Source organism: Fulvia fulva, chromosome 3 (genome assembly GCF_020509005.1).
Source record: "Fulvia fulva chromosome 3, complete sequence".
NCBI lineage: Eukaryota > Fungi > Ascomycota > Dothideomycetes > Mycosphaerellales > Mycosphaerellaceae > Fulvia > Fulvia fulva.
In genome coordinates, this window is record NC_063014.1 from 875,646 (window position 1) to 901,121 (window position 25,476).

General features: G+C 48.7%; 5 protein-coding genes across 5 annotated transcripts; all 5 read left to right on the forward strand.

Moving 5' to 3' along the window:
* Positions 1-299: 299 nt before the first annotated feature.
* Positions 300-3,305, forward strand: CLAFUR5_07987 (Pre-mRNA-splicing factor ATP-dependent RNA helicase prp16; the record flags this gene model as incomplete). Its single annotated transcript, XM_047907135.1, has 1 exon — positions 300-3,305. One exon carries the CDS (start codon positions 300-302, stop codon positions 3,303-3,305), a length of 3,006 nt encoding a protein of 1,001 aa, XP_047759024.1.
* A 1,577-nt stretch (positions 3,306-4,882) lies between these two features.
* CLAFUR5_07988 (uncharacterized protein) lies at positions 4,883-6,108 on the forward strand (the record flags this gene model as incomplete). The annotated part of the gene is made up of 2 exons (XM_047907136.1): positions 4,883-5,400; positions 5,613-6,108. The coding sequence occupies 2 exons, from the start codon at positions 4,883-4,885 to the stop codon at positions 6,106-6,108; spliced, it is 1,014 nt and encodes a 337-aa protein (XP_047759027.1).
* Positions 6,109-7,484: 1,376 nt separating this feature from the next.
* On the forward strand, positions 7,485-7,787 carry CLAFUR5_07989 (uncharacterized protein; the record flags this gene model as incomplete). The annotated part of the gene is made up of 1 exon (XM_047907137.1): positions 7,485-7,787. One exon carries the CDS (start codon positions 7,485-7,487, stop codon positions 7,785-7,787), a length of 303 nt encoding a protein of 100 aa, XP_047759520.1.
* A 632-nt stretch (positions 7,788-8,419) lies between these two features.
* On the forward strand, positions 8,420-11,493 carry CLAFUR5_07990 (Ribosome-associated molecular chaperone SSB1; the record flags this gene model as incomplete). The annotated part of the gene is made up of 13 exons (XM_047907138.1): positions 8,420-8,450; positions 8,517-8,579; positions 8,642-8,768; positions 8,826-8,868; positions 8,924-8,996; positions 9,058-9,110; positions 9,163-9,541; positions 9,640-10,161; positions 10,213-10,364; positions 10,783-10,805; positions 10,860-10,884; positions 10,937-11,081; positions 11,132-11,493. The coding sequence occupies 13 exons, from the start codon at positions 8,420-8,422 to the stop codon at positions 11,491-11,493; spliced, it is 1,998 nt and encodes a 665-aa protein (XP_047760044.1).
* Positions 11,494-11,978: 485 nt separating this feature from the next.
* CLAFUR5_07991 (Cholinephosphotransferase 1) lies at positions 11,979-13,401 on the forward strand (the record flags this gene model as incomplete). Its single annotated transcript, XM_047907139.1, has 3 exons — positions 11,979-12,027; positions 12,096-12,241; positions 12,304-13,401. The coding sequence occupies 3 exons, from the start codon at positions 11,979-11,981 to the stop codon at positions 13,399-13,401; spliced, it is 1,293 nt and encodes a 430-aa protein (XP_047759035.1).
* Between the last annotated feature and the right edge of the window lie 12,075 nt (positions 13,402-25,476).

Here is a 25,476-nt window from a genome sequence, read left to right on the forward strand (position 1 = left end):
CTTATTTCGGATCTCGGACTGTTGATGATGGACTGGGTAATGTATAGGGTTGAACAATACCACTCTGTTGACTGATGATCAAGAGTGCTCAGCGTAGCATAATTCGCAAGTAGTGCTGCTCAAGGCAATGCTTTCACGACCGAGTCCTTCATGAAATATCGATTTGAGCCTCGGTCAAATTCGCATGAGTTATGTAAGCGGATATTTATCGATAACTTTTTACCTGCTGTCCACCACTGTCATGTGCCAGCAACATGATTGAAGGTGAGTTCCACGATCGTCTTCAGTGAGCATACATCATGGCTAGCGAAAACAGCGCGAAGCGACGCAGAATCGACGACGGCGACTCGGACCATCTCAGCATCAAGCCGCAAAGAGCACGACCAGACCGACCGCAAGATCGCAATGGCGGACCTCATGTTTCGAGATATGGCGATGCGACGCCGCGCTCATATCGAGTTGAGGGCACGCCGCCTCGCGAAAAATTCGAGGGGCCGGAAAGGGGTGTAAACAATGAGGACTCGGCTGCTCTAGATCGTGACTGGTATAATTACGGCGAAGAGGGAGCAGTACTTGGTGATGATTCGCATAATCCGTTTGGAGGCACTGAAGATACAACGTATGCCGATCGCATACGTGAGCAGGAGCTGCTGGAGAAGAAGCTGGCAGTGAGGTCCAACGTTAATCCCAAGTTTTTGCAGCGACAGAAGGACAATGATGCCTGGGAGACGAATCGCATGCTGGCCAGTAGCGTCGCGCAGACGAGAGACATGGGCATGGATTTTGGTGAGGACGACGAAGAGACCAGAGTCCATTTGCTTGTGCACGACCTGAAGCCACCGTTTCTGGATGGCAAGACTGTATTTACAAAACAGCTTGAGCCAGTGAGCGCTGTCCGAGACCCGCAGAGCGACATGGCAGTGTTTTCGAGGAAAGGCAGCAAAGCCGTGAAGGAGCGTCGACAGCAGAAAGAGAGGCAGAAGCAGGCTCAGGAAGCGACATCTACAGCCAACACAGCACTAGGAAACATCATGGGAGTGAAAGAAGAGGACACAGACTCGGCTGCTCCGAATGCGAATGGTGAGGAAGAACCCAAGAACAAGGGCAGCAAGTTCGCAGAACACATGAAGAAACAGGACAAGGGACAGTCAGACTTCTCCAGGACGAAGAGCTTGAGAGAGCAGCGAGAGTACCTACCAGCTTTTGCGGTGCGAGAAGAGTTGCTGAAGGTCGTGCGGGATAACCAAGTCATCATCGTTGTTGGCCAGACAGGTTCTGGCAAGACAACGCAGCTTACACAGTTCTTGTATGAAGATGGCTACGCTAGAAACGGGTTCATTGGGTGTACGCAACCACGACGTGTTGCTGCCATGTCCGTCGCAAAGCGTGTCAGTGAAGAGATGGAGGTTCCTCTCGGTGGCAAAGTCGGCTATGCCATTCGTTTCGAAGACTGCACGAGCAAAGAGACCCAGATCAAGTACATGACGGATGGTGTCCTGCTAAGAGAATCGTTGACGAATCCTGATCTTGATCAGTACAGCTGCATCATCATGGACGAGGCTCACGAGCGCGCGCTCAACACGGATGTGCTGATGGGCCTGATCAAGAAAGTTCTTGCTCGACGACGAGATCTCAAGCTGATCGTGACTTCGGCAACCATGAACGCGGAACGCTTCGCTCGCTTCTACGGAGGTGCGCCAGAATTCTTCATACCAGGAAGAACGTTTCCAGTCGACATCCAATATTCGCGATCTCCTTGCGAGGACTACGTGGATAGTGCGGTACGACAAGTCCTTGCCATACACGTGAGTCAGCCTGTCGGAGATATTCTGGTGTTCATGACTGGACAAGAAGATATCGAAGTCACTTGCGAATTGGTCGAAGAGAGGCTGGCTCAGCTGAATGACCCTCCCAAGCTCAGCGTTCTGCCAATTTACTCCCAGATGCCTGCGGATCTACAAGCCAAGATCTTCGATCGTGCTGCACCCGGCGTGAGAAAGGTCATCGTGGCGACCAACATTGCCGAGACGTCGCTCACAGTCGACGGTATCATGTATGTCGTGGATTGTGGCTTCAGCAAGCTCAAAGTCTACAACCCACGCATGGGCATGGACACGTTACAGATCACACCGATCAGTCAAGCCAACGCATCGCAACGTGCTGGTCGTGCCGGACGTACTGGGCCTGGCAAAGCATTCCATCTCTACACGGAGCGAGCCTTTCGGGACGAGTTCTACATTGCCACGATACCCGAGATCCAGCGGACTAACCTTGCGAATACAGTTCTGCTTCTGAAGTCGCTTGGTGTGAAGAATCTTCTGGACTTTGACTTTATGGATCCTCCACCGCAAGACACCATTACGACCTCGCTCTTCGACCTATGGGCTCTAGGAGCGCTGACGAACCTGGGAGAGCTAACTGATCTTGGTCGTCAGATGACATCTTACCCCATGGATCCATCACTCGCCAAGCTCGTCATCATGTCTTCGACCACTTATCACTGTGCGGAGGAGATGGTGACCGTTGTTGCCATGCTCAGCGTACCCAGTGTCTTCTACCGCCCGAAGGAGCGTCTCGAAGAAGCAGATGCAGCACGTGAGAAGTTCTTCGTACACGACTCAGATCATCTTACGCTGCTCACTGTGTACCAGCAATGGGTCGCCAACGGACGGAGAGACAACTGGTGTGTCAAGCACTTCCTCCACCCCAAAGCACTACGCCGAGCAGAGGAGGTCCGCACTCAGATCACGGATATCATGTCCTCCAACAAAATGGAAATTGTCTCCTGCGGCTATGACCTCGACGTAGTCCGCCAGTGCATCTGCAGCGGTTACTACCACCAAGCAGCAAAACGAAAAGGCCTCGGCGAGTACGTGAACCTCCGCACGAGCGTTACCATGGCCCTACATCCTACCAGTGCCCTTTACAACAGCGGCGATCCGCCTGACTACGTTGTCTACCACGAACTCATCCTCACGAGCAAGGAGTATATGAGCGTCGCTACTGCCGTGGATGCGCATTGGCTTGCTGATCTGGGGGGTGTTTTCTATAGCGTGAAGGAGAAGGGGTACAGCGCTATTCAAGGAAGGAGAGAGATGGAGTATAGCAAGAAGGCAGAGCTTGAGGAGCAGATTAGGAAAGATAGGTCAAGGCAGAAGGAGGAGGAGGAGGAGGATGAGCAGAGAGGAGTCTCTGGCACGAAGAGTAGCACTAATGGGCCGGCGAAGAGTGCTGTGAAGAAGGTGGGAGGGTCGAAGGGGAGTGCTGTTGTTAAGCCGGTTATTGGAGGCAGGCGGAAGAGGTAGTGGTATGGAGGTGATTACCATGGTCGTACAGCATCTGTTAGCAGCGGAGTCACATTCTCTTCCCGAGTATCCTAGCGAAATCCAGGATTCTAGCAAATCAGCCGGCTTCGTTGGCAGCGGCCGCTAAAACCAAATGTTACTCCGCTGCTGTAAGACGCTGTACAGAGCGACGGTTGCATACAGGCATCTTTGGCGAAGACGGCTGCCGGCACTGATATCAGATCTTGGCACACTGCCCAGCCGCCTGTTCCGTGGAGCTGGGCCTGGTTGAAACTCATTCAGTCAGGCTGACCTCCATGAACATGACCTCTGCCCATCACGAGTCGGGGTAGTGGAGACAAAGCGTGGGCTGAGATGCTGCCTCACGATAATCTTCAGTCATTGAGCACACTCTCCAATCCAGAGTCAAGTTCGCCGATACCATGAAGCATGATGACGAACGACCGCCTCCAACTTACGAGGCTGCCGTTAGACAGCCACGTGAGCGAGACTTGCTGACTCTTTCCACTGCACATCCTGAACACCAGGCAGCGCTTGAGAGATTAGAGCACGAGCGTTTGATGCGGCAAGTTGATCTCGAGAGGATAGCATATGAGCGCAGAGTTCGTCTAGGGGGAGACCGTCAGATTCCTGACGCCACGAATGGAGCACTCGAGCAAACCATTCAATCGAAGTCTTCGACTCTCTATGCTCCAACATTCTCCCAAGTCCTGGAAGCTATCCATCGGGTGCCCTGCAGCAGTTCAACACTGAAGGAGTGCTATGGACAGCTTTCACAAGATGACACCGACCTTCGCATGCCGCCCTTCGACGTAGCATTGCACCAAATGTGCCAGCGACCCGACTACCACCGGCCCATAGGTGGCCTGTCGGAACAAGCCACGAGTCTGAGAGATTTCCTGATCCGCAGTCTCGAGCGAGAGTACATACATATAGCTTGCAAAGAGGACCCCAAACACCAGCACTGGACTGATCTCGCCACACTAGTCCGAGATAGTAGACTTGCTTTCAGGCTGCGCACGCTCTCTGACGAAAAGCTCTTGCAGATGTCCACAGAGTTGCAGAGAGAAGTGTGGCGGCCAGCCACCGAGTTGGGACTGCTGAGAGAGGAAGTTGAGGAGAGTATTCTGGCTTACCGAAAGTGGAGTGCATGTGGGTGTGTGCATGCTGTGGCCTTGCAGAATGGGACTGATACGGTCGCGGTGAAGTTGTGTTATGATTGGTATAGGGCTAGGCTGTTGGTGGAGGGTGGAGATAGGAGGGAGGGGTTGTTGAAGGGGATTAGAGGAGTGGCGGGGATGTATCTCCCAAGAGGACATTCTTGGCGGAGGATGATGGGAGAGGGCAACATCGTTTAGGGCAGCGCTGCGCAGTAGGTCGTGGCTGAGGGTGGGATGAAAGATATGTCTCGGCGAGGATGGAAGTGAGGTTGAAAATGGCAACGGCAAAAGTAGCCCGGATCCGTTGCGCGCTGATATCCAGCCTTGCCTTTAACTCTGCAACAGCTTAGCTGCACCTTTACCTCACCCATCGAAAACACACAACCACGAGCAACACGCTATCTATCCTACACCAAGATGGCCAACCGAAAAGACATATTCCCTTTCTTCGAACTCCCTCGAGAAATCCGCGACGAGATCTACACATTATGCACAGCGACCTACGCTCTCTCCCAGAGCCCATCCGCCAACGGTTTCCCTTCAAAACTCTTCAAAATCACCGTCAACCACGCACCTCTCAAGGCCTTCCAACTAGTCAGCCGCCAATTCCGCTTCGAGTACATCCAGCGCACCTGGAAAGCCGCAGGCATCATCATCCACGACCACTACGCCGCCCAATCCCAGCTGCCCCTGCTCCCACAGTCCATGAGTCGCTACCATCTCCACGAGATCCGAATCATCTACGCCACAGAGAACGACACGCGCCGGAATACGACCTGGCTCAGGGAGCTGCTCAATGCGGTCGGGTCGAGTAATGTGGTGATCAAGGCGTTCGTGGAGCGCAGTCATTGGATTAAGCCAGATGTTCTACCGCAGTGCTACAGGATTGGTTTGCGGGAGATTTCTGAGATTGGTGGTGTGGGCGGGATTGAGGTGTATTCGTATAGGCATAGTCCGTGGCCGAAGAGTCCTGCGTTGATGAATAGGGAGGTGGAGGGGATTATGGAGAGGCAGCGGTGGAGTGTTGGGAGTTGGACGAGGGGTGGTGGGTGGGTATGGGAGGAAGCATGAGTTTTGGAGCGCCGTGAATGACAGTAAGTGAACGAGTAGAGTCGGAAAGGCATTCGCACTCTTACTTATGTGTTAGTGTGACTCACGACACTTACCGCTTGCACTCCACTATACCACCAAGGACATGCTTCAACACCCTCGAATTGCTATCTGGACACCGACGAACACGGTACGGTTGGCAAATCAACACTGCTACCGCGCGTACCAGCTCGTCAGCGCTGATCGTCGACCGTCGACTACAACTCACAAATCTCTACTCCGACACTAGCATCATGCAACCTGGCGACGGTACGGAGGTCGTCTCGATCGTCCTCGCTGCCGCATTGTCGATCGTGATCGGCTGGGCCATCTACTCGCTCTTCTATTCAGGTCAAGGCACGTGCATCACCTCGAGTGCCGGCAACAAAGCAGCACCCAAGCGTGAGGATAAGGACCCGAAGAACATCTTTCCCTTCTTCAAGCTACCAGCCGAGCTGCGCGACGAGATATACACATTGTCGACGGTCAAGAGGCATGCCAAGCCCTCCATCATACCAAATGAAGAGGAACCGACTACTTCGGACTTTCTGTAATCAACGGACCATCGACATCGCTGGTCCTCGTGAGCCAGCAGTTCAATAATGAGTACACAGCGCGCTGCAAACAGTTCGCAGGTATATGCCTCGAAGACTTTGGCGATCACCGATCATACTAGAGCAGCTCAAACCTTTACCACTACGACGCGTGAGCATCCTCATGTTCAAGGACGCGCGCGAAAGAGCTATCGATCTCACGGAGTGGATCGACGACATCGAAGACGACATTGACGATGAAACTGAGGTGAGGATCTATGTCCAGCTGGACATTCACGAAGCCATGGACATGATGGAAAAGCTTCTGGTCCTTTAGCAGGATCTAGAAGGTCTCCTGGCAGTGCAAAATGTTTCCAAGCTGAGTGTGCTCACCTGGCGGTACAGCTCAGACGTGCTCCGCCGTCGTCCTGCTTTACTCGAACGGGAGGAGGACCAAGTCATACAGCATGGCGGCGAGTTTGTCGGTGCGTGGTCGGGGGCAAATAGCTGGGCATGGACCTGTGCGAAGGAGAGCTCGAAGACTTTGACAGACACAGAAGCACGTGAAGGGTAGTTAAGGTTAACCGCGGGATCTTGACGACAGCGTTCGTCCGAGATGAGCGTTCTTGTTTGAACGGACTACGTCAAGAATCGCTAGTCTTCATGTCGCCCGCCGCGATAGTGACCAAGTATGAAATAGCAGTTAGCGCAGCGAAGTATAGCAGCGTCGCTTGTGCCTTTCGTGTGACGTGAACACCTCACCATTCTGTCCTCGCGGCTTGTGGTGTGGCCCGCGCTTCATGTGCAAAGTTGGCATAACACATGCAACGCCTTCATCTCACGATGCCACTCAATGCTCACTCGCCACATCACCACATCGTCGCCATCATCCACCCTTCACAGCACAGCTCGACGCCCTCTCGTCACATCACAACAACATCGCCATCAACTCCAATCCACCGTGCGACTCGGTGCCCACTCTCGCATCACCACATTGTCCGCATCGACCACCACCACCGCCTTCTTCGACCTACCACCACCGTCGAGATGTCAACTTCGAGGAACGTCTTCCCCTTCTTCAGGCTTCCAAGTGAGCTTCGCGATGAGGCCTACGAACACTCGACCACAGCGAAACAGCAAGTCAGGACTCCAGCCTACACCCTGAGACTGTTCGTCCGCAACAGCCCAATCAAAGCGCTACTCGTTGTCAATCGATAGTTCAAAGATGAGTACTGCGAGCGTGCATCGAAAATGTCCAGCATCACTCTGGACGACTGGTACGGCTGCGATCTGAATATTCCCAAAATTCCGCCGCAACTCTGTGGATATCCCTTGAGTCAGATCTCATTCTTCGTCTTCTATCCCACTGTCTTAAGCAACATACCAGCAATCAAGAGATGATGCGACACGAGATTATGCGACACAAGATACCCTCCAAAGGTCTGCAGATTAGCCTCTACATCAAAGATGCCGAGGTCACTTCCCGTGCCGAGATCGAAGCAGTGGCGGTGCTTCCCCAGAAGTTACAAGCAGACTCCAGACTGGCCGTATACAGCTGGCAGCAAAGCGAAGATTTCAAGATTCTGGGGCGCAGTTTGCAAGAGCAGGAGGTCGATCAAGTACTCGAGCGGGAGGAGACGCCAGTCGGTGCTTGGAGTCGCGAGGACGGTTGGTGGTGGGAGTCGACTTATGCGCCATAACGATGCCTTGGGAACGGTCTGCGAAGAGAGTAGAAGGATCTGGTGGCGGGCAGCCCAGCATGTCACCCCTGGCTTGGAAGTTCTGCGAGTTCGATGGGTTGCGTTGTGGCAACGAAGAGGCACGGGTATGACATGCGAGAGTGACAAGGGTCGTACATACAGTCCCATGCTTCCAACTCTTCTGAGTGACGCCTGGTCTTCTCTTCGCCAGGGGATGTCTCACAAAAGCCTACAAAGTTCGCCTTCAATCGGTCGACAACTGAGCGTTCCTACCTTGTCCACTACTTTCTCCTCGCAGTGCTCACTTTAAGTTGTCTTCTTCGTACAGTAGTGTAACAACTGGCTCGTGTGGCTTAATGTGACAGGATATTGCTCCATTAAGTGAGTGCGGGTGAAGAACTCCATTCAATGTTGATGATGAAGATGAAGATGCTCGTCGACCCTCAAGCGTGTTGTCGTTGAAGCGGGAAAAACTAAGCACGGGCCATGCCGAAAAGTGGACCCCTGTCAAATCGCACGGCGAAAGAATTGCTAGCCGACAACGACTTTTTCGAAGCTCACAGCGGGACTTAATACCTGACGTCCACCACCAACTCCCTCACCTAACCACTTCTCCCCCAAACACATCCAACATGGCAGACGAAGTTTACGATGGCGCGATCGGTACGGCTCTCACCCAGCGACGAGCGGAATCGGAAACACAATGCTGACATTGGTGTGCGATTGCAGGTATTGATCTTGGTACCACCTACTCGTGTGTGGCCAACTACGAGGGTGCCAGCGTCGAGATCAGTATGTTCCGCCCGATCCTCCGCCGCGACGACCTCACCACTTCCTAACACAATGCCTCGCAGTCGCCAACGAGCAGGGAAGCTTCACCACCCCATCTTTCGTTTCCTTCACCGCAGAGGAGCGTCTGATTGGTGAGGCCGCCAAGAACCAGGCTGCTATGAACCCAGAGAACACCGTCTTCGATGTCAAGTGAGTGCGATTGGAAGAGAAGACTTGGGGAAGCGCATTGGGCTGATAACATAACAGGCGTCTGATCGGTCGCCGATTCGATGACCCGACTGTCAAGAAGGTATAAAGCTGCTGGCATGTTTCCGTGTGGTTCTCGAGTAATTAACGGATGATAGGACATCGAGTCATGGCCCTTCAAGGTTGTGGAACAAGGCGAGAACCAGCCACACGTTCAAGTTCAGTACTTGGGTAAGTGAGCTACTGGTTGGCTCCTTCCTTCGACTTCGGTACACGTGCTCACATGATGCAGGCGAGACCAAGACATTCTCTCCACAAGAGATCTCCGCTATGGTCCTTGGAAAGGTAAGTGAACAGGCGGATGTCATATGCCACACTGTGCTGATCATCTGTGTAGATGAAGGAAGTTGCCGAGACCAAGTTGGGCAAGAAGGTTGAGAAGGCTGTCATTACCGTTCCCGCCTACTTCAACGACAACCAGCGTCAGGCTACCAAGGATGCCGGCGCCATCGCTGGTCTCAACGTCCTCCGCATCATCAACGAGCCGACCGCTGCCGCCATTGCCTACGGCCTCGGTTCTGGCAAATCTGACAAGGAGCGCAACGTGCTCATCTACGATCTCGGCGGAGGAACCTTCGACGTGTCTCTCCTCCACATCCAGGGCGGCGTCTTCACTGTGAAGGCCACTGCCGGCGATACCCATTTGGGCGGTCAAGATTTCGATACCAACTTGCTCGACCACTGCAAGAAGGAGTTTCTCAAGAAGCAGAAGAAGGGTCAGTGCTACTCCTATACTCCGCGCGACCTTGGAACGCTTTCCGCATTGGCGAGAGCGATTGGCGCCTGGGATTCCAAATGCTAACTCCATTGGCAGACATCTCCGGCGACGCACGTGCCCTCCGTCGTCTACGAACTGCTTGCGAGCGTGCCAAGCGTACCCTGTCCAACGGAACTCAGACTACCATCGAGATCGACTCCCTCTTCGACGGCGAGGACTTCAACACCAACATCACCCGTGCCCGTTTCGAAGACATCAACGCCAAGGCTTTCAACGGCACCATCCAGCCAGTCGAGCAAGTCCTTAAGGACGCATCGATCGAGAAGAGCAAGGTTGACGAGATCGTGCTTGTCGGTGGTTCTACCCGTATTCCAAAGATCCAGAAGCTCCTTTCCGACTTCTTCAACGGCAAGAAGCTTGAGAAGAGCATCAACCCCGACGAGGCTGTCGCATATGGTGCCGCTGTCCAGGCTGGTATCCTCTCCGGCAAGGCCACTTCCGCCGACACCGCCGACCTTCTGCTCCTCGATGTCGTCCCACTTTCGCTGGGTGTCGCCATGGAGGGCAACATCTTCGCTCCAGTCGTCCCACGTGGCCAGACAGTCCCTACTATCAAGAGTGAGTTGAGCCCTCCCCTGCACCCTTTGCGATATACTAACGATCTCGCAGAGGTACACTACACTCAGTTTCTTCTGTTTTCTGTTTCGTATTTCTTCTGTTGCAAAATTCTCACTGCCAGGAAATCTGGAGGACCACCGAACATCTGCGAAATCATACCTATACCGGTCTGGACAAGAAGAACGCCACCGCCGCATTGGCAGGTCAGAACTAGTGATTTTGAGTGAGATCATCCTCTGCACGACGCGCTCTATTGCTACCATGGAACGTTCTTTTCACTGCCAGCAATTCTGGAGGATCACGGGAAATGTGCAGACTCATACCTACACTGGCGCTCACAAGAAGAAGGCCGCCGACGCATTGGCAGGTCAGAATCAGTGATTCTGAGTGGGATCATCCTCTGCACGACGCGCATATTGCTAACAAGCCTCTCGTCTGGACCTGGCCCAAACACCGTATCACTACCACCATCTGGCTTACTGGCGACATCACTGGCATCAATATCTACCTCACTGGCGCCTTCCTATCTCGGATTTCTCTGTTTCATTTCATTTCACGACTTCAGCATCACCAGCACATGTCGACATACTTGAAACATACTAACATTACTCCTTTGAACAGCGTACCTTTACCACGGTTGCCGAGTGAGTCGAGAAGCCTTCCCTTCCATTTGAAACACATACTGACTATGAGGCCAGCAATCAACAAACCGTACAGTTCCCGGTAATTCGACAGAGCACCCTCCCGTCCACAACATCTACTGACTTTGTGGCAGGTCTTCCAAGGTGAGCGGGTGAACTGCGAGGACAACACCTCCCTCGGAGAGTTCACTCTCGCACCTATCCCACCAATGAAGGCTGGTGACGCAGTCCTCGAGGTCGTCTTCGAAGTCGATGTCAACGGTATTCTCAAGGTCACAGGTCAGTATCACTTCAAAGAATCTTCCATACAACCACTGACTTTTCGAAAGCAACTGAGAAATCCTCTGGTCGTTCCGCCAACATCACCATCTCCAACTCCGTCGGCAAGCTCAGCAGCGCCGAGATCGAGAAGATGGTTGAGGATGCCGCCAAGTTCAAGACCAGCGACGACGCTTTCAGCAAGAAGTTCGAGGCCCGCCAACAGTTGGAGAGCTACATCAGCAGAGTCGAGGAGATCGTGTCCGACCCGACAATGAGCATGAAGCTCAAGCGTGGCCAGAAGGAGAAGATTGAGAGCGCTCTGTCCGACGCCATGGCTCAGCTCGAGATCGAGGACGCAGGCAGCGACGACCTCAAGAAGAAGGAGCTTGCGCTCAAGCGTGTGGTCACCAAGGCCATGTCCACCCGGTAAACGGGTATGAGGGTATGACTTCTTTCTGCTTGGGTTCGGCGTTTTGCGGGCAACGAAGAGGCAAGGCATAACGAGCGGCATTTCGCTCTAGATGCCGATTGGGCCTCTTTAAGCACGCATGGTATAGAGCAATGATGATACGGCCCAGAGGCAAAAAGTCAAGATTGATGTATGATCAGCATTCGGGGCCAGGATGTCACTTAGCGTACGCAACGTCCGTAGCCATTGATTCTGTGTTCACCTCACGTCTCCAGCACTGTTTCTCAATCCTAGCTGTCTTTAATGCTATTCGACTCGAATGTCGTCTCTGTATGTGAGTGTCCAATCAGAGGTGTAACATCGGCATGTGAATCAAGGTGCAAAGCTTCGACTGGAGCTTGACATCACCCTCAATCGTGCATCTACAAAATAAACTAGTGGGACATCACACCGCAACTATTATCACGGTCATTACCATCTTACTGGGCTATGATATAATATTCTAGATGTTGGAGAGCGGAAGTCGTGCTCGAAGCGCAAGCATGGAAACACAAAGTGAGCACTTTCTGCATACATGAAGTCCGCGTCATGGAAACTGCATTGGATGTTAATGGATTTCGAAGACGAATTTAGGATGTATACTGACAACATGAGCACAGATAGGCCTGCTACAGGCACACTATCCGAAAACGGCCTCAAACACTTCAAGACGTATAAATACTCCTCAGTGGACAAGTCGCCGATATCACACTATGTCTTGCGGCACTATGTACGCAGCGCCTCCGCAACGGGAACGCAAAAGTTATATTTTGTACACTAACACCTCACCAGTGGAACTTCTGCGTCGAATTCCTCCCCCTCTGGCTCGCGCCAAACATGGTAACCCTCATCGGCTTCTTCTTCGTCATCGGCAACGTAGCCCTCCAACAACTCATGGACCCCTCCCTCAGCGGACCTCAATATGCCTGGGTTTCCTACTCCTACGCCTTCGGCGTCTGGGCTTACTCCACTATGGATAACATCGACGGGAAGCAAGCACGACGGACTGGAACATCCTCTGGCCTTGGGGAGCTCTTTGATCACGGAATTGATTCGCTGAATTGTACCCTTGCCAGTCTGCTGGAAACGAGTGCGATGGGGCTGGGCGCGACGAAACTTGGAGCGCTGACGGCGCTGATCCCGTGCTTACCGATGTTCTTCTCGACGTGGGAGACGTATCATACGCATACGCTGTATTTGGGGTATTTCAATGGGCCTACTGAGGGGTTGCTTATTGCTTCGTTGATTATGCTGGCTTCGGGATTCTATGGACCGCAGATCTGGCATGAGCCTATGGCGAACGTGCTTGGGAATGAAGCGATGTTGGGGACGTTGAGTGTGAAAGATATATGGGCTCCACTTTTGCTGGTCGCGTTCCTGGTCGCACACTTACCGTCCTGCGTCCTCAATGTGGTGGCAGCGAGGCACGAGAAGAATCTTCCCGTCGCACCGGTCTTTCTGGAATGGACGCCTATGCTTCTCTTCTGCGGATCCCTTGTTGCGTGGATCGGATCGCCTTACTCCACTATCTTGACAGAGAACCACATAGCTCTGCTGTGTCTTACCTTATCCTTCGTCTTCGGGCGGATGACAACTAAGACGATCCTGGCCCATCTGACACGACAACCATTCCCGTACTGGACCTCTCTACTCGCGCCGCTCGTGGGTGGCGCGGTCATGGTCAATCTGCCATATCTTGGATTCCAGGCTGTGTCTCCAGTGGTACAGCTCTACTATCTTTGGGGGTACTTCTTTTTCGCGATGGTGGTTTACTTCCGTTGGGCCCATGTGGTGTGCAATGCTATCTGTAGCTATCTAGGCATCAACTGCCTTACGATTCCGGATGAGAAGTGGAAGACGTTGCAAAGGGAGAGGGCGAAGAGTGCTTGAGGTGGATATGGAGGTGGGAAAGTCGGGTATGTTTGAAGGAGGTTAAGGATGAGGCCCGAGAGCAGTCGTCGTCGCTGTCTTACGCGTCAGTCGTTGGATCAGATTGCGAAAGTGGAAAAGCCGGGTACGTTGGATCCTTCCTTGCGGCCGTGTAGGGCAATTGAAAATGGAGAGCAACCATGTTACCATCGTCACCATCTCACCATCTCACGCGTCAGTCAACAGTAAGCCCTTCTGACATCTAAGAATGTGTTCAGTCGAGAGCAGGTCTTGTTCCATTGTTCTCGAACAACAGATAGCAGGGCTTGTCCATGTTCTTTGCAGATAATCTTGCCACTGCGATAGGGCATAGCGGTGCGGATCCCATCAACAGACTTCACATAGGCGAGAACACATTCTAAGGCTGAAGTTACTTCGCTTGCTCCCAAGCTTCCATAACCTTGTCTACTGACAGCACACCACAGCAGAAACTTTAAAGAGCGCAAGCACCTCGATGTGCGGGTTGACATGCCGCGCTGCTGCTCAGAAGCTCGTGGTTATACGAAAGCGTGGCGGTACGGCGACCGTTGAGACGCCGGCTGCGCCCTCGGTGGTATCATCCTGCCGTTCAATGATATGTGAAGGATGTCAAAAGCAAAGAAGGGCTTTTGTGACAAACAGGAAGGGCTGAAGACGGCATTCTGAAGAGGGCGAGAATGGCCAGGCACAATCTGCTGCAGCATATTCGAAGCTTTCTGCTTGGTGGCGTGATGATGTTCCTGGCACTGTCTACACAGTGCTCTTGTCTTGCCCCTGTGATGTGTCGACGAGTTTGTGGTGATGTGTCGATATCATGAATGATATTTCTGCTCTTGCCTGTGGACTGGCGTTGTCTCGGAACCGGGCCGTGAAACAGGGATGACGGTACATGTAATTTCTATTCCCATCACGACTGCACATGTACAGTCCCTGGCATGGTTCTTACAACCCCTGCACTTCCACCTTCCCTAATTAAGAAGGATGTCTCCACTGCTTGGCGTAGCTTACTACCTAGTATATTCTCTATTGTTAGTAACTACTATATTATAGCGCTCTCGTATACTTCTATAGATACAGTATATATCCTCCTTTAATAGCTTACTCTATTTAAGCTAGATTATAGCTATTACTACCTCTTGTATTATAGGAAAGTAAGTACCTACCCTATACTTAAGAAGAGCCTATAGGTTCTTAATAGGGTTAAGATCTAGTAAGATAGCTAGCTATTCTATAAGAAGTAGGCCCTTCTCTTTAAATAGACTTACTATTACCTTAGCCCTATAGATACTAGCGTTATCCTATATAATAATATAGTCCTATTAACCTATTATCTCTCTTTAATACTAAATAGCTATATAGATAAGGGAAAAAATCTACGTTCGATATACCTTACCGTTAATAGAGCCCTTATTAAATATATAGAGCTCTAGAGGCCTATCTACTAAGATATAGCCCTATATTATATAGGCTAAGAACTTTCGAAAGCGTATAGTAAGGTAATTGTCGTTAAAGGCCTTATTAGCTATCCTTATTACGTAGACCTATCCGAATAATCTATACCTAAATAGAGACTTAACCGTCTAGAGGACCTAACTCTATTACTAATTAGTCTAGTTAATATAAGCCCTTACCTATCAAAGCCGTATCTCCTTATATTTCTTAGTTAATAGCGGCTTCCGTATTACTATATATTATACGGATCGACTTATATACCCCGGTAGGACGTAGAGAGGAGAGCGGAATATCGACAAGGACTATTTATTCGATAGCCCTTATTAAGACGAGCAATCTACTCAAGTAGTAGCGACCCGCCTACGCTAGCGGCGGCGTAATCGTAGTATAAAGAACCCTAAAACTAAGGTTCTGTTCCCCTAATAGTAGACCCTAGAGTTACGGAGTTACGGAGGACAAATACCTAATTAGAAAGCGCGACCTCACCCCGAATAGTAGCGAAGAATAGTAACTAACAAGAGCTATAGCCTTACGAACATTCTATACTAAGAGCTAAACCGGGGAACAAACTAAGAAAAAACCTAGAATATAAGCTAAGGCCTACTATATAGAAAGTAGAGTATAAGGGCGCGCGTACTATAGGGTCTAAATAAGAGAGTTGTTGTTCTACGAAGCTACAAAAGAGGAGCGCGAGGCGCGGCGAAGTTATAAAGTAAAGCTAAGCCGCGCTAACCCGATACGGTAGGTCCGCGGCTCACCCGGGCTGACGTAGCTATAGTAAGGGGTCGCGGGCTGCCCGTAATAGTACCCCCCCTCTCAAAACGCGTCTTAGTCCTCTAAGCGTTATCTATCTTATACGGCGACTTGCCCGTACTACTCTATAACCGTACAAAAGTCTAATTATCCTCTAATGCCTTATTATCGTCTAGTAACACATCTACATCTAGTCTATCTATAACTAGCCTATCCGCGACCGGCTCCCTTCGAGAAATGCTTAGGGGGACCTAATTAGATAGAGCTACGAAGCCTATAGGCGTTGACAACTCCGGCCGGCTATAGTAAAAGTCTATAATAGCGGCGGCCGCGTGTTTAAACATGTTCTTAGCCGGTTCCTAGGTCTTACTATCCTCCTTATTCTAATATCTAAGCTATTTTACCTTGTACTAAGTGTCTACTTTACGCTTCTGCCCCTTCTTCACTTTGCCTACTCGCTTACGGGTATATATATCTAAGATCTTCTCTACCTTATATATATATAGGTGTTACGACTATATTAGCGACTATATCGGCTTCGGTAGTATCGGGCTCGATAGTTATCGGCGGTAGTAGTACTAGATACTAGCCTTCGAGTAGTAGGAAGTCGGGATAATTAGCTCGCTAAAGTAACGAGGTATAAAAGTAGTTGTCGAGTCCTACTATAGCGTCCGATAATCTCAGTTTATATAAGAGCTTAGCTAGTATAACTTCTATAATCTAGTACGGACTAGCGTATCTTCTATCGAGCTTCTTAGATAGTCGAGTCGTACGGATGTTCTTAGTACTTAGGTATACCTAGTCGCCTACTTTATAGTCTAGCGGGATTCTTCGGTAGCGGTTTACTACCTTAGCTTAGAGAGCTTATAACATCCGTATATTTTCTTAAAGGTACTTATAAAGGTCGTAAATCCGGCGTACGAAGGCTTTAGCCGAGTACGTATCTAGTCGCTAGAGAGTAGTTAGTCCTCCCTCTTTTCTAGCGCTTAGGTCTACGCGCTCTATAAACTTAGGATTGTAGCCTAAAGTAGCGTAGAATAGCGACATACTAGTAGTTTTAGAAAGGTAGTTATTAATCGCGAACTAAGCTAGACAAAGCTATTCTACCTAGTCATCTTATACCTCGTTAGTAAATATACGGAGATACTATTCTATTACTTAGTTAGTACGTCCCGACTGTCTATTAGTTTCTAGGTAGTATAAAGAACTTAGCTTACGACTTGTACGAAGCATCTTATAAAGTTTCTTCTAGAAGGTAGCAACCTATTATTTACCGCGGTCTAAAGTAATAGTATTAGGAAATCCGCGTCGGGAGAACATATACTTAAGGAAAAGTCTTGCTGTATTCTAAATAGTTATCGCTCCGATCGGAATCAGCTCGACTTCCTTCGTTAGCCTATCTATTACGGTTATAATATTATTATAGGTTATGCTATCGAGGGTGCTATTAGGAAGTCCGACTACGAAGTCTACCGCGATGTACCTCTAAGGTCGGTCTAGTACTAAAAGTAGGTATAATAATCTAGGTGGCTAGGAGTATAGAGATTTAGTCGTACGGTATATACGGCAATTTGCGGTATATCTACGTACTAATCTTACTAAGCTAGGCTAGTAGAATTCTCGTACTACGAGTTTATAGGTTCGAGCTCGTCCTAGATATCCTACTACTAGAGCGTTATAATTTATTCTAATAAGCCGAGTCCGTAGGGCCTAGTTATTGGGTACCTATAGGCTCTAGCTATCGTACTAGTTTCGTATATATAACATATTACTATCCACCTTATAGTACGTAGGGTATATCTTCGCCTTCTATAAGAGTAGAGGGATAGTACTATCTTTCTATAGTATCTTAATTACCGCCTTAAGTTCTTAGTCTAGGGCGTAAGTAGTCGTTATACGGTACTCGAGTTTAGCTTCGACTTCGGCTTTATTCGTAGTCTATACTTCCTAAGCTAGTACTAGCTATGTTTATAGTACCTATTCTAGTTCTAGAATAAACTCGATTGCTTTAGGATTTAGGGGAGTCGTCGTCTCTTCTTCTTCGGGCGTATCTTCGATAGTAGCTTATATAGAGTCGATCTTAAGGAATCGCTCTAGCGGAAGTAATGTCTAATACTAGTACTAATTTCTCGGATCGTCTACCCCCTATAGAAGGTCCTAGCTACGTCTTGTTAGGCTGTCTAGCTTCGTTCCTTATATACCTAGGCGGTATATAATCTAGAAGTTAAATTGTAATAGAAATTCTGCCTATCGCGCTTATCGGCGATTTAGCTAGTTCGTAGTTATAAAATATTCGAGGTTCTTATAGTCTATAAACACTTTGACTAGATCGCCGTTCTCGTCTACTTCGTACGTAAGCTCCGGGCGCTACTCTTCGAATGCTTTAATAATCGCGAGGAGTTCCTTATCGTAGATCTCGTAATTATACTCCTAGGGGCTTAGCTTCTTCGAATAGAAAGCTATAGGATGTAATACTCCCTACTCGTCGTATTATAAGAGCATACCTATATTAATAAAGTCTAAGGAGTTAGTCTCGACGACGGTCTATCAGCCCGGTATATAGTATACTAGTATACCCGCCTTACTAAACGCTACTTTTAACGCCTCGAATGCCCTCTAGTAATTATCAGTCTAGTTGATTCTACGGTTCTTATAATTGCTAGGCCTATCTGACTTCGTTAGGTTAGTTAATAGGGATGTAATACGAGAGAAGGCCTCGATAAATCTACGGTAGAAGTTCGCGAATCCTAGGAAGGCTTAGACATCCTTAAGATTAGTTAGTACTTCCTAGGTCTATATACATTCCAATTTCTCTGGGTCTATCTCGATGCCCTAGGGTGTAATAATAAGGCCTAGATATTTTATACGTTCCTAGTAGAACTCGGACTTATTAATATTAATAGTAAGCCCGGTATCTCGTAGCTTAATTAACACCTTTCGTACGTGTTCGACGTGTTCCTCTAGAGTGTCGCTAAAGATAAGGACGTTATCTAGATATACTAATACAAAGTTATCTAGATGTTCCTATAGAACCTTATTAATATACGACTAAAAGGTTACGGGTCCGTTATAGAGGCCGAACGGCAATACGAGGCATTCGTATATACTATAGCGTATTACGAAAGCTATTAGCTACTCGTGCCCTTCCGCGATACGTAACTTATTAAAGGCTACTAATATCGGGCATTCGACGTAGCGTATATCTACGTATAGAAATACGACATATTCGAAAGCTCTTATTAAGGCCATTATAACGATATATAAAGTAGGCTACTGCCCCTAGGACTAAGGGAGTTCTACCTTATTTATTCTAGACAGCTTAAAGCTCTCTTCACCCTGTTTCTTTAGCTCTAAACGCCGCGGAAGTGCCTAGCTACATTAGGCAACTCCTAGGCAATAGTAGCCTAGGCTACGGTACTAACGGCGCCTACGGCCCTATAGGCGAAGCTCCCCTAAGACAACTAGTAGCAACTTATAGAGGACGTAAAAAGTATAGAAACTAACGATTAGCTCCCTTACCGGTCTCTATAGGTAATGATCACTTAGCTACGCACGGCGCTTATACTGTCGTATTACCGAGGGCAATAAGAAATAAGGACGACGTCCTAGGCGATTAGTAAGGCTACCCGGAATTAACACCCCTATAGCTAGGAATCGGTCGCGGCATCGATACTAGGCCCCCGCCTAACGTACGATATAGTTACGATCCGCATTATAGTAAAGGAAGACTAGGCCGAAGTTACGAAGCTATCGAATAAGGAGCTCGCCTAACGAATTAACTAACTAGGGGTAGTCGTAGTGAACTAATAGTCTAACGGCACTCTATAGATCTATACTAGCTCTACTACTACTAGGAGGCACCTAGAGGCATAGCTATAGTAGGCATCTAAGGTTACGGTATTAGCGAAGGTCTTAACGAAACAATTTACGATCCTAGTCTACGACATACCTAAGGAGTTCGATCTAACTAACTAAGGTCACCTACGCGCTCTCTAAGAGGACAACCCGGTCACTCTTAACTCTCTAATCTAGAAGGCGACTTGGCTCTATAGGAAATGGCTAGAAGGTAAGAAGGCCTCGGCGCTAATAGTATAGCTATAAGACGCGAAAGCGGCGGATCTAGCGATAGAACAAGGCCTAGTCTAGTAATATAGCCTCAAGATAGTAGAAAAGCACTCCTTATCCTTTCGTGTCCTCTAATACTTCAAATGCTAACAGTATAGACACCAAACCTATACGTGTATAAACAAGCAGGCCCACTCGAACTGTATAGGAGACTATATATCTAGGGACTTTATATCGACTACGAGACGGTACGCGAACTATCCGGGGCACTACCTATCGTATAGTACGGAATGCCTATAGCGGAAACTAGCGAAAAACAAGGCAATTACAAACAGAACCGTCGCCCTAAGATTCTACGGCGACCGTAAGGCTAGCCTATACCGGAACTAACTAGCGGCGGTCGGGTATAAGCGCCCTAGAGCCGAGAACGATATAAAGGATACGTAACCTAGGGCGTACGGGAGGCTACGTACTCTACTAGCTACGGCGAGGGAATCTAACTAGGCCCGGCTCCCCTTTAGTATATAGCCGATAGGCGTAGACTAGGACGTATAGGGTAGTAGGATATAGGACGCTATAGAGGAAATGATTGTCGATGCCGATAACTAGCCTCGATACGCTTAGTATTATCTAGTATAACGTTAACTATAGCAAGGATATAGTCTAGAACCATTTCCTATACGAGGCGGACCCGCGCGTCTACTACGTCCTTATAATCTAGGAGCTATAGATTAACCCGTACTATAAGAGACTAACGACCTATAAGTTACTAGGCTATACGATATACCTACGAGGCGACGGCAGACCCCGTACGTACTTCTATGTTAGTAAGGACATACTAGAATCTAACTAGGAGGTAGTATACTACGTAGACGAAGAAGGCGGGGGCGATATTACCTTCCTCTACGTAGGTAGCACCTAGATATATAACCTATATATATAACCGCTAGCCTCGAGGTCTAGCCGCGACCTAGGGGTCTATAGACACCTAGATAGTGCGCTTAAGAGACAAGGGTGCTATATCGTAGTAGGAGACTTTAATATATACTACCCTTCCTAGGAAAGCCTTATATAGCCGTACCCTATAGCCGACGAAGTACTCGACTTAATAGCGAGCAACGTAATTACCCTTAATACCCCGAAGGACCTAGGCACCTAGAAGAGAGGGGGACTCTAAGGCACGATCGACCTCTCTAAGATCTTAGACAGCCACTACTATACGGTAACCTACTATAGGATCGAACATAAACTCGAGGCGTCGTTAGACTATATACTAGTTAGGACTTCTAAAACGATATAGATATAACGTACACTAGCGAGAACCCCTAAGCTAAACTAGGGAAAGGCCTACTAGGCTAACATCTAGGCGTATCTCGATAACTCTAAGAGGCTAGTCTAGATTGCGTAGTAGTAATATAATAGTAAAGACGAGATAGACGAGGCAGTCTAGGGGTTGACAGACGAAATAAGAAAAGCGACCTTACTTTACGTTCCGCTTACCTAACTAACGATATAGTCTAAACCGTACTAGACGCCGAAGTATACTACGGTAGTAAGAGAAGCAAGGAGAGCCCGCCGGGTATAGACGAGTAGCTATAGCGAGGAGGCCTAGAACGTATATAGGGAGGCATACTAATAGAAGAAACCTATAATATAGAGGGAGAAAGTAGTCGGCTAGAGGGCTATAGTAGAAGAAATCGCCGGTAAGCTAGAGAGGATGTAGAAGCTAGCAAAATAGGCCCGACAGGACCCTATATAGGGCCCCTCCTTGTCTATCCTAGCGCTATAATCGCCTAGTGGCCCGGTTAGCGACCCTAAGGCTAAGGCGCGTCTACTAGCTAGCAAGTTCTTCCCGCTCCTAGTCGAGGCTAATCTAAGCGATATAAACAGCTCTACTCCCCTAGCCCCTAGTATCGCGGTCTAATAGGAGGTGTCCGAGGGAGAAGTTGCCGCTATACTAAGGAAGCTACCGGCGAAGAAAGCCCCGGGGCCGGATAGGATCCTAAACGAGCTACTAAAGAAGTGTAGAGATCAACTAGCCCTAGTAGTTATAGCGGTCTTTAACGCCTACCTATAGACCGGATACTACCCGATAGCTTTTAAACAATCGACGATAGTAGTCCTACGTAAGCCGCAAAAGGAAGACTATACGTAGGTGAAGTCGTACCGCCCAATTACGCTCCTTAACACTCTTAGGAAGGCGCTTAAGAAGCTAGTTATAACGAGACTCTCCGAGGCGGTAGAGGAATACTCCCTACTCCCGGATACCTAGATAGGTACGCGCCTATAGCGATCGACGCTATCCGCGATAGAACTTATCACCTCTTAGGTAAAGGCTATCTAGTATAAGAATAGGGACAAGGTAGCTTCCTTACTTAGCCTAGACATATCGGGAGCCTTCGACTACGTGTTATACCCGCGGCTACTCTATATCCTAAGGTCGAAAGGACTCCCTAAGTAGCTTATTAACTTCGTACGGTCCTACCTCTAAAACCGTAGTACGTCGATCCTAGTCGGCTAGTATAGAAGCCTATTTTAAGTAGTCTATACTAGAATCCCGTAAGGCTTAACGCTAGTACCTATTCTATTCCTCTTCTTTATAGCGACGCTACTCCTAGCCCTAGAATCCCAGAACACCGCTACGAGCGGCTTCGTAGACGACATAAACATCCTAGCGTAGTCTTCCTCGACTAAGGAGAACTATAGGCTACTAGAAGAGAAGCACAAGATCTACGAGGACTAGGCTAGGAGGTACGGGGCTCGGTTTGCCCTAGAAAAGTACAATCTGATATACTTTACGCGCCGGCTACGGTTCTATAATATATAAACTTCTATCTAGATATAGGGGTATACGACTAACCCGGCAAATTAGCTTAGGATCCTCAGACTATAGGTAGACCCGGCGCTACGGTAGAGGAAGTACGTATAGGCAATATTACGGAAAGCTAAACAGAATATAGTATTATACTAGAGGCTTACTACGTCTATATAGGGGGCGGACTTCCGGTAGTCACGACTTCTATATACGGCTATTATACGGCTAGTCCTTACCTAGAGTAGCTAAGTGTAGTCCTTAGGCGAGAGGGCCTACCTATCGAAGGGACTCCTCGCGCCGCTAGCGAAGATCTAAAACTAATGCCTAAGGAAGGTCACCGGGGTATATAAGTCGATACTAACGAGGATGCTTAAGTACGAGACCGCTTTACCGCCGATCGACCTATATATCTAGGGACTACGGACCTCCTACTTAGGCAAGTCGGCATAGTACCTAGTATAGAAGGTCATCGCTAGTATAGTCGTAAGGGCCCGCGAATTAGTACTAGCGTATAGGGGCATTCGACCCGGAAACGAGCCGAACTATAGGGCAAGGGACGAATAGCTAGTAACATAATAGGAAGGTAAGAAATCGTTTATAGAGCAACTATAGAAAGAGAGGTGGAACAACTAGGTTATAGGGCATAGTGGACGCCCTTAGCTAGCGGGACAACCTAAGGAATAGTTAGCTACAAAATCCGCGGTCAAGCACCCCCCGAAGCTCATCTACTACCGCCTTACGAGGGTATAGAGTAGTATAGCAACCTAACTACGAAGCGAACACATCGGCCTCTAGGGGTACCTATTATAGAGGAAGGTTCTAGGATACACGAATACTAGCTACCCCTACGGCTATCGCTCCTAGAACGTACGGTACGTACTCCTCGTCTGTCCGAGGTAGTCGCTAGGAAGGGGGGAGTAGATAGTAAAGGCGAGGAACCGGACGATTAGGGCACTTCTTAATAACGATAAGGACCTACGGCGTATTACGAACTAGATACTAGAGAAGGGCTAGCTAGAACAGTACCGCCTAGTAGGAGTAGTATAGGAAGAGAGGATACGACGTAGCGCGACGAGACCGGCTAGGAGCGGGGGCTAACGGGGTAGTGATATAGACTACGTACGTTTAGAGGGAAAGCTAATCTAGATAAGGAGTAGTCGGGGGCGGGAAGGGTTTTCACCTATTCGGGTTTCCCTTTGTATATAACAATAGATATATACCTATATAGGCCGGATAGGGTCCTAAAATAGGGGAATAACAAATCTATCTATCTATTAAAGGCTACTATAATATCTAGTTTCGTAAAGTACTTCTTTCCGTATATACGGTTAAGCGTTTCCTATATTAATAGAATAGGATAGCGATTCTTAATAGTAATAGCGTTTAGCCTACGGTAGTTAATATATACTCGTAGCCCTCCTCTAGGCTTTCTTACTACTAATACCGGTGCCGGTAAGTAGCTTATTTTCTAACCGGCCTTACGTACCTTACCTTCTAAAGTCTATTCGAGTAACTATTTCTTAACGGCTTCATTCTCTATCTCGGCTAGTCTATATAGCTTTCGATATAGCGGTTCTTTAGGTCTACCGGGTTTGATATAAATCTCGTAGTCGATACCTAGTCGGTAAGGTAGGAGTCTCTCGTAGTCCTTTACTAAGAAAGTATCTATAATGTCGTAGTATATAGGCGGGAGCTTCTCTTTAGGATTATAGTTATACTGCTTGTTTAAGAACTGATTTAGGTCATTAGCTACTATCGCGCTTAGTTTAAGGCTATTATCGTTATTATTGTTATCCTCGCGCCCCGTAGGTATAATATAGAAACACTCGGCCCTAGGCCGGTACGCGTATATCTCCTATACGCGCTACGAGACTTCCTAGTAATTTACATCTTTATCTACCTCTAGAGCGGACATATCTAGCTCCGCCCCTCCGGCTATAAATCCTACTAATTCGCTAGTAAAGGGCTTTAGTCTATATTTCGTTCTACCGATATAGTTTAGAGATTATACTATTATCGATGTCTTATTATATAGATAGATAGATGATTCATTTACCCGTTGTGGTGCCCTCCGGCCCATGCGGGTTTATGTCTATATATGTTACTGCATAAGGTAGGAAACCTATTCCTAGGTAAAAACCTCCTCTCCTTCTCTAATAGCTTCCTTGCCATGAGTTCTCAGTTTTCCTTCCATTGGGGTGCACTAGTGTCATGGTGGTTAGCCTCTGACTACCTTGTCTGCAACCCTGGAGTTGTCCCCCTCTTCCTGCTCTCCTCCTCCTTCTTTCTCTCCTCAATCCATCTCTCTGTTTCCCTAGTAAGAGAGAACTGCTCCAAAAATCCTTGGTGGATGATCCACCTTGTAATTCTCTGGAGGTCTCCCTTATTGCTAATCATGGCTTGGAAGTTTCTGTTCCTTGCCCTTGCCCTCCATTCACCTCTCCCTGTACTCCATTCTTTGCAAACCAGAAGTCTATGTTCGACATTCTGGGACAGGTAGCCGCATGGGCAACTCTTGTCTTCGATACCTGGGACTTTTCTCTGATGCAGGTATGCCCTGACTCCGATGTGTTCAGAGCGGATTTGTATTGCTATGCTTGCTTCTGACCTGGTTAGGTCTGAGTACAGTAGGTAGTTGTGGCTACCAAACTGTTGGAGTGCCTTTGGGGTTCCTGGCCTCTGTGGGGTTCTTGTCCATTCAGTCTTCCAGAGGAGTCCTGCCATCCTTTCAGCTAGAGACTGTTGCCTCTTCCCTTGGCTGGCTGCTGATCCTCTCCCTTGAGCCCTTCTGTCCTGTTCCTGCTGGGCTAGGTGCAGCTGTTCTGTTAGCTCTTTGAACTTCTGCAGGTCCTGCTGCTTCTGTGGGGCTGGATTGGGTCTTGCTTGTCTGTGCCTTCTTGTGCACTGGCTCCTGATTTTGTTGACTGCCTTCTGGATTACTAGCTGGGCTGGGTATGCAGACGTCTTTCCTG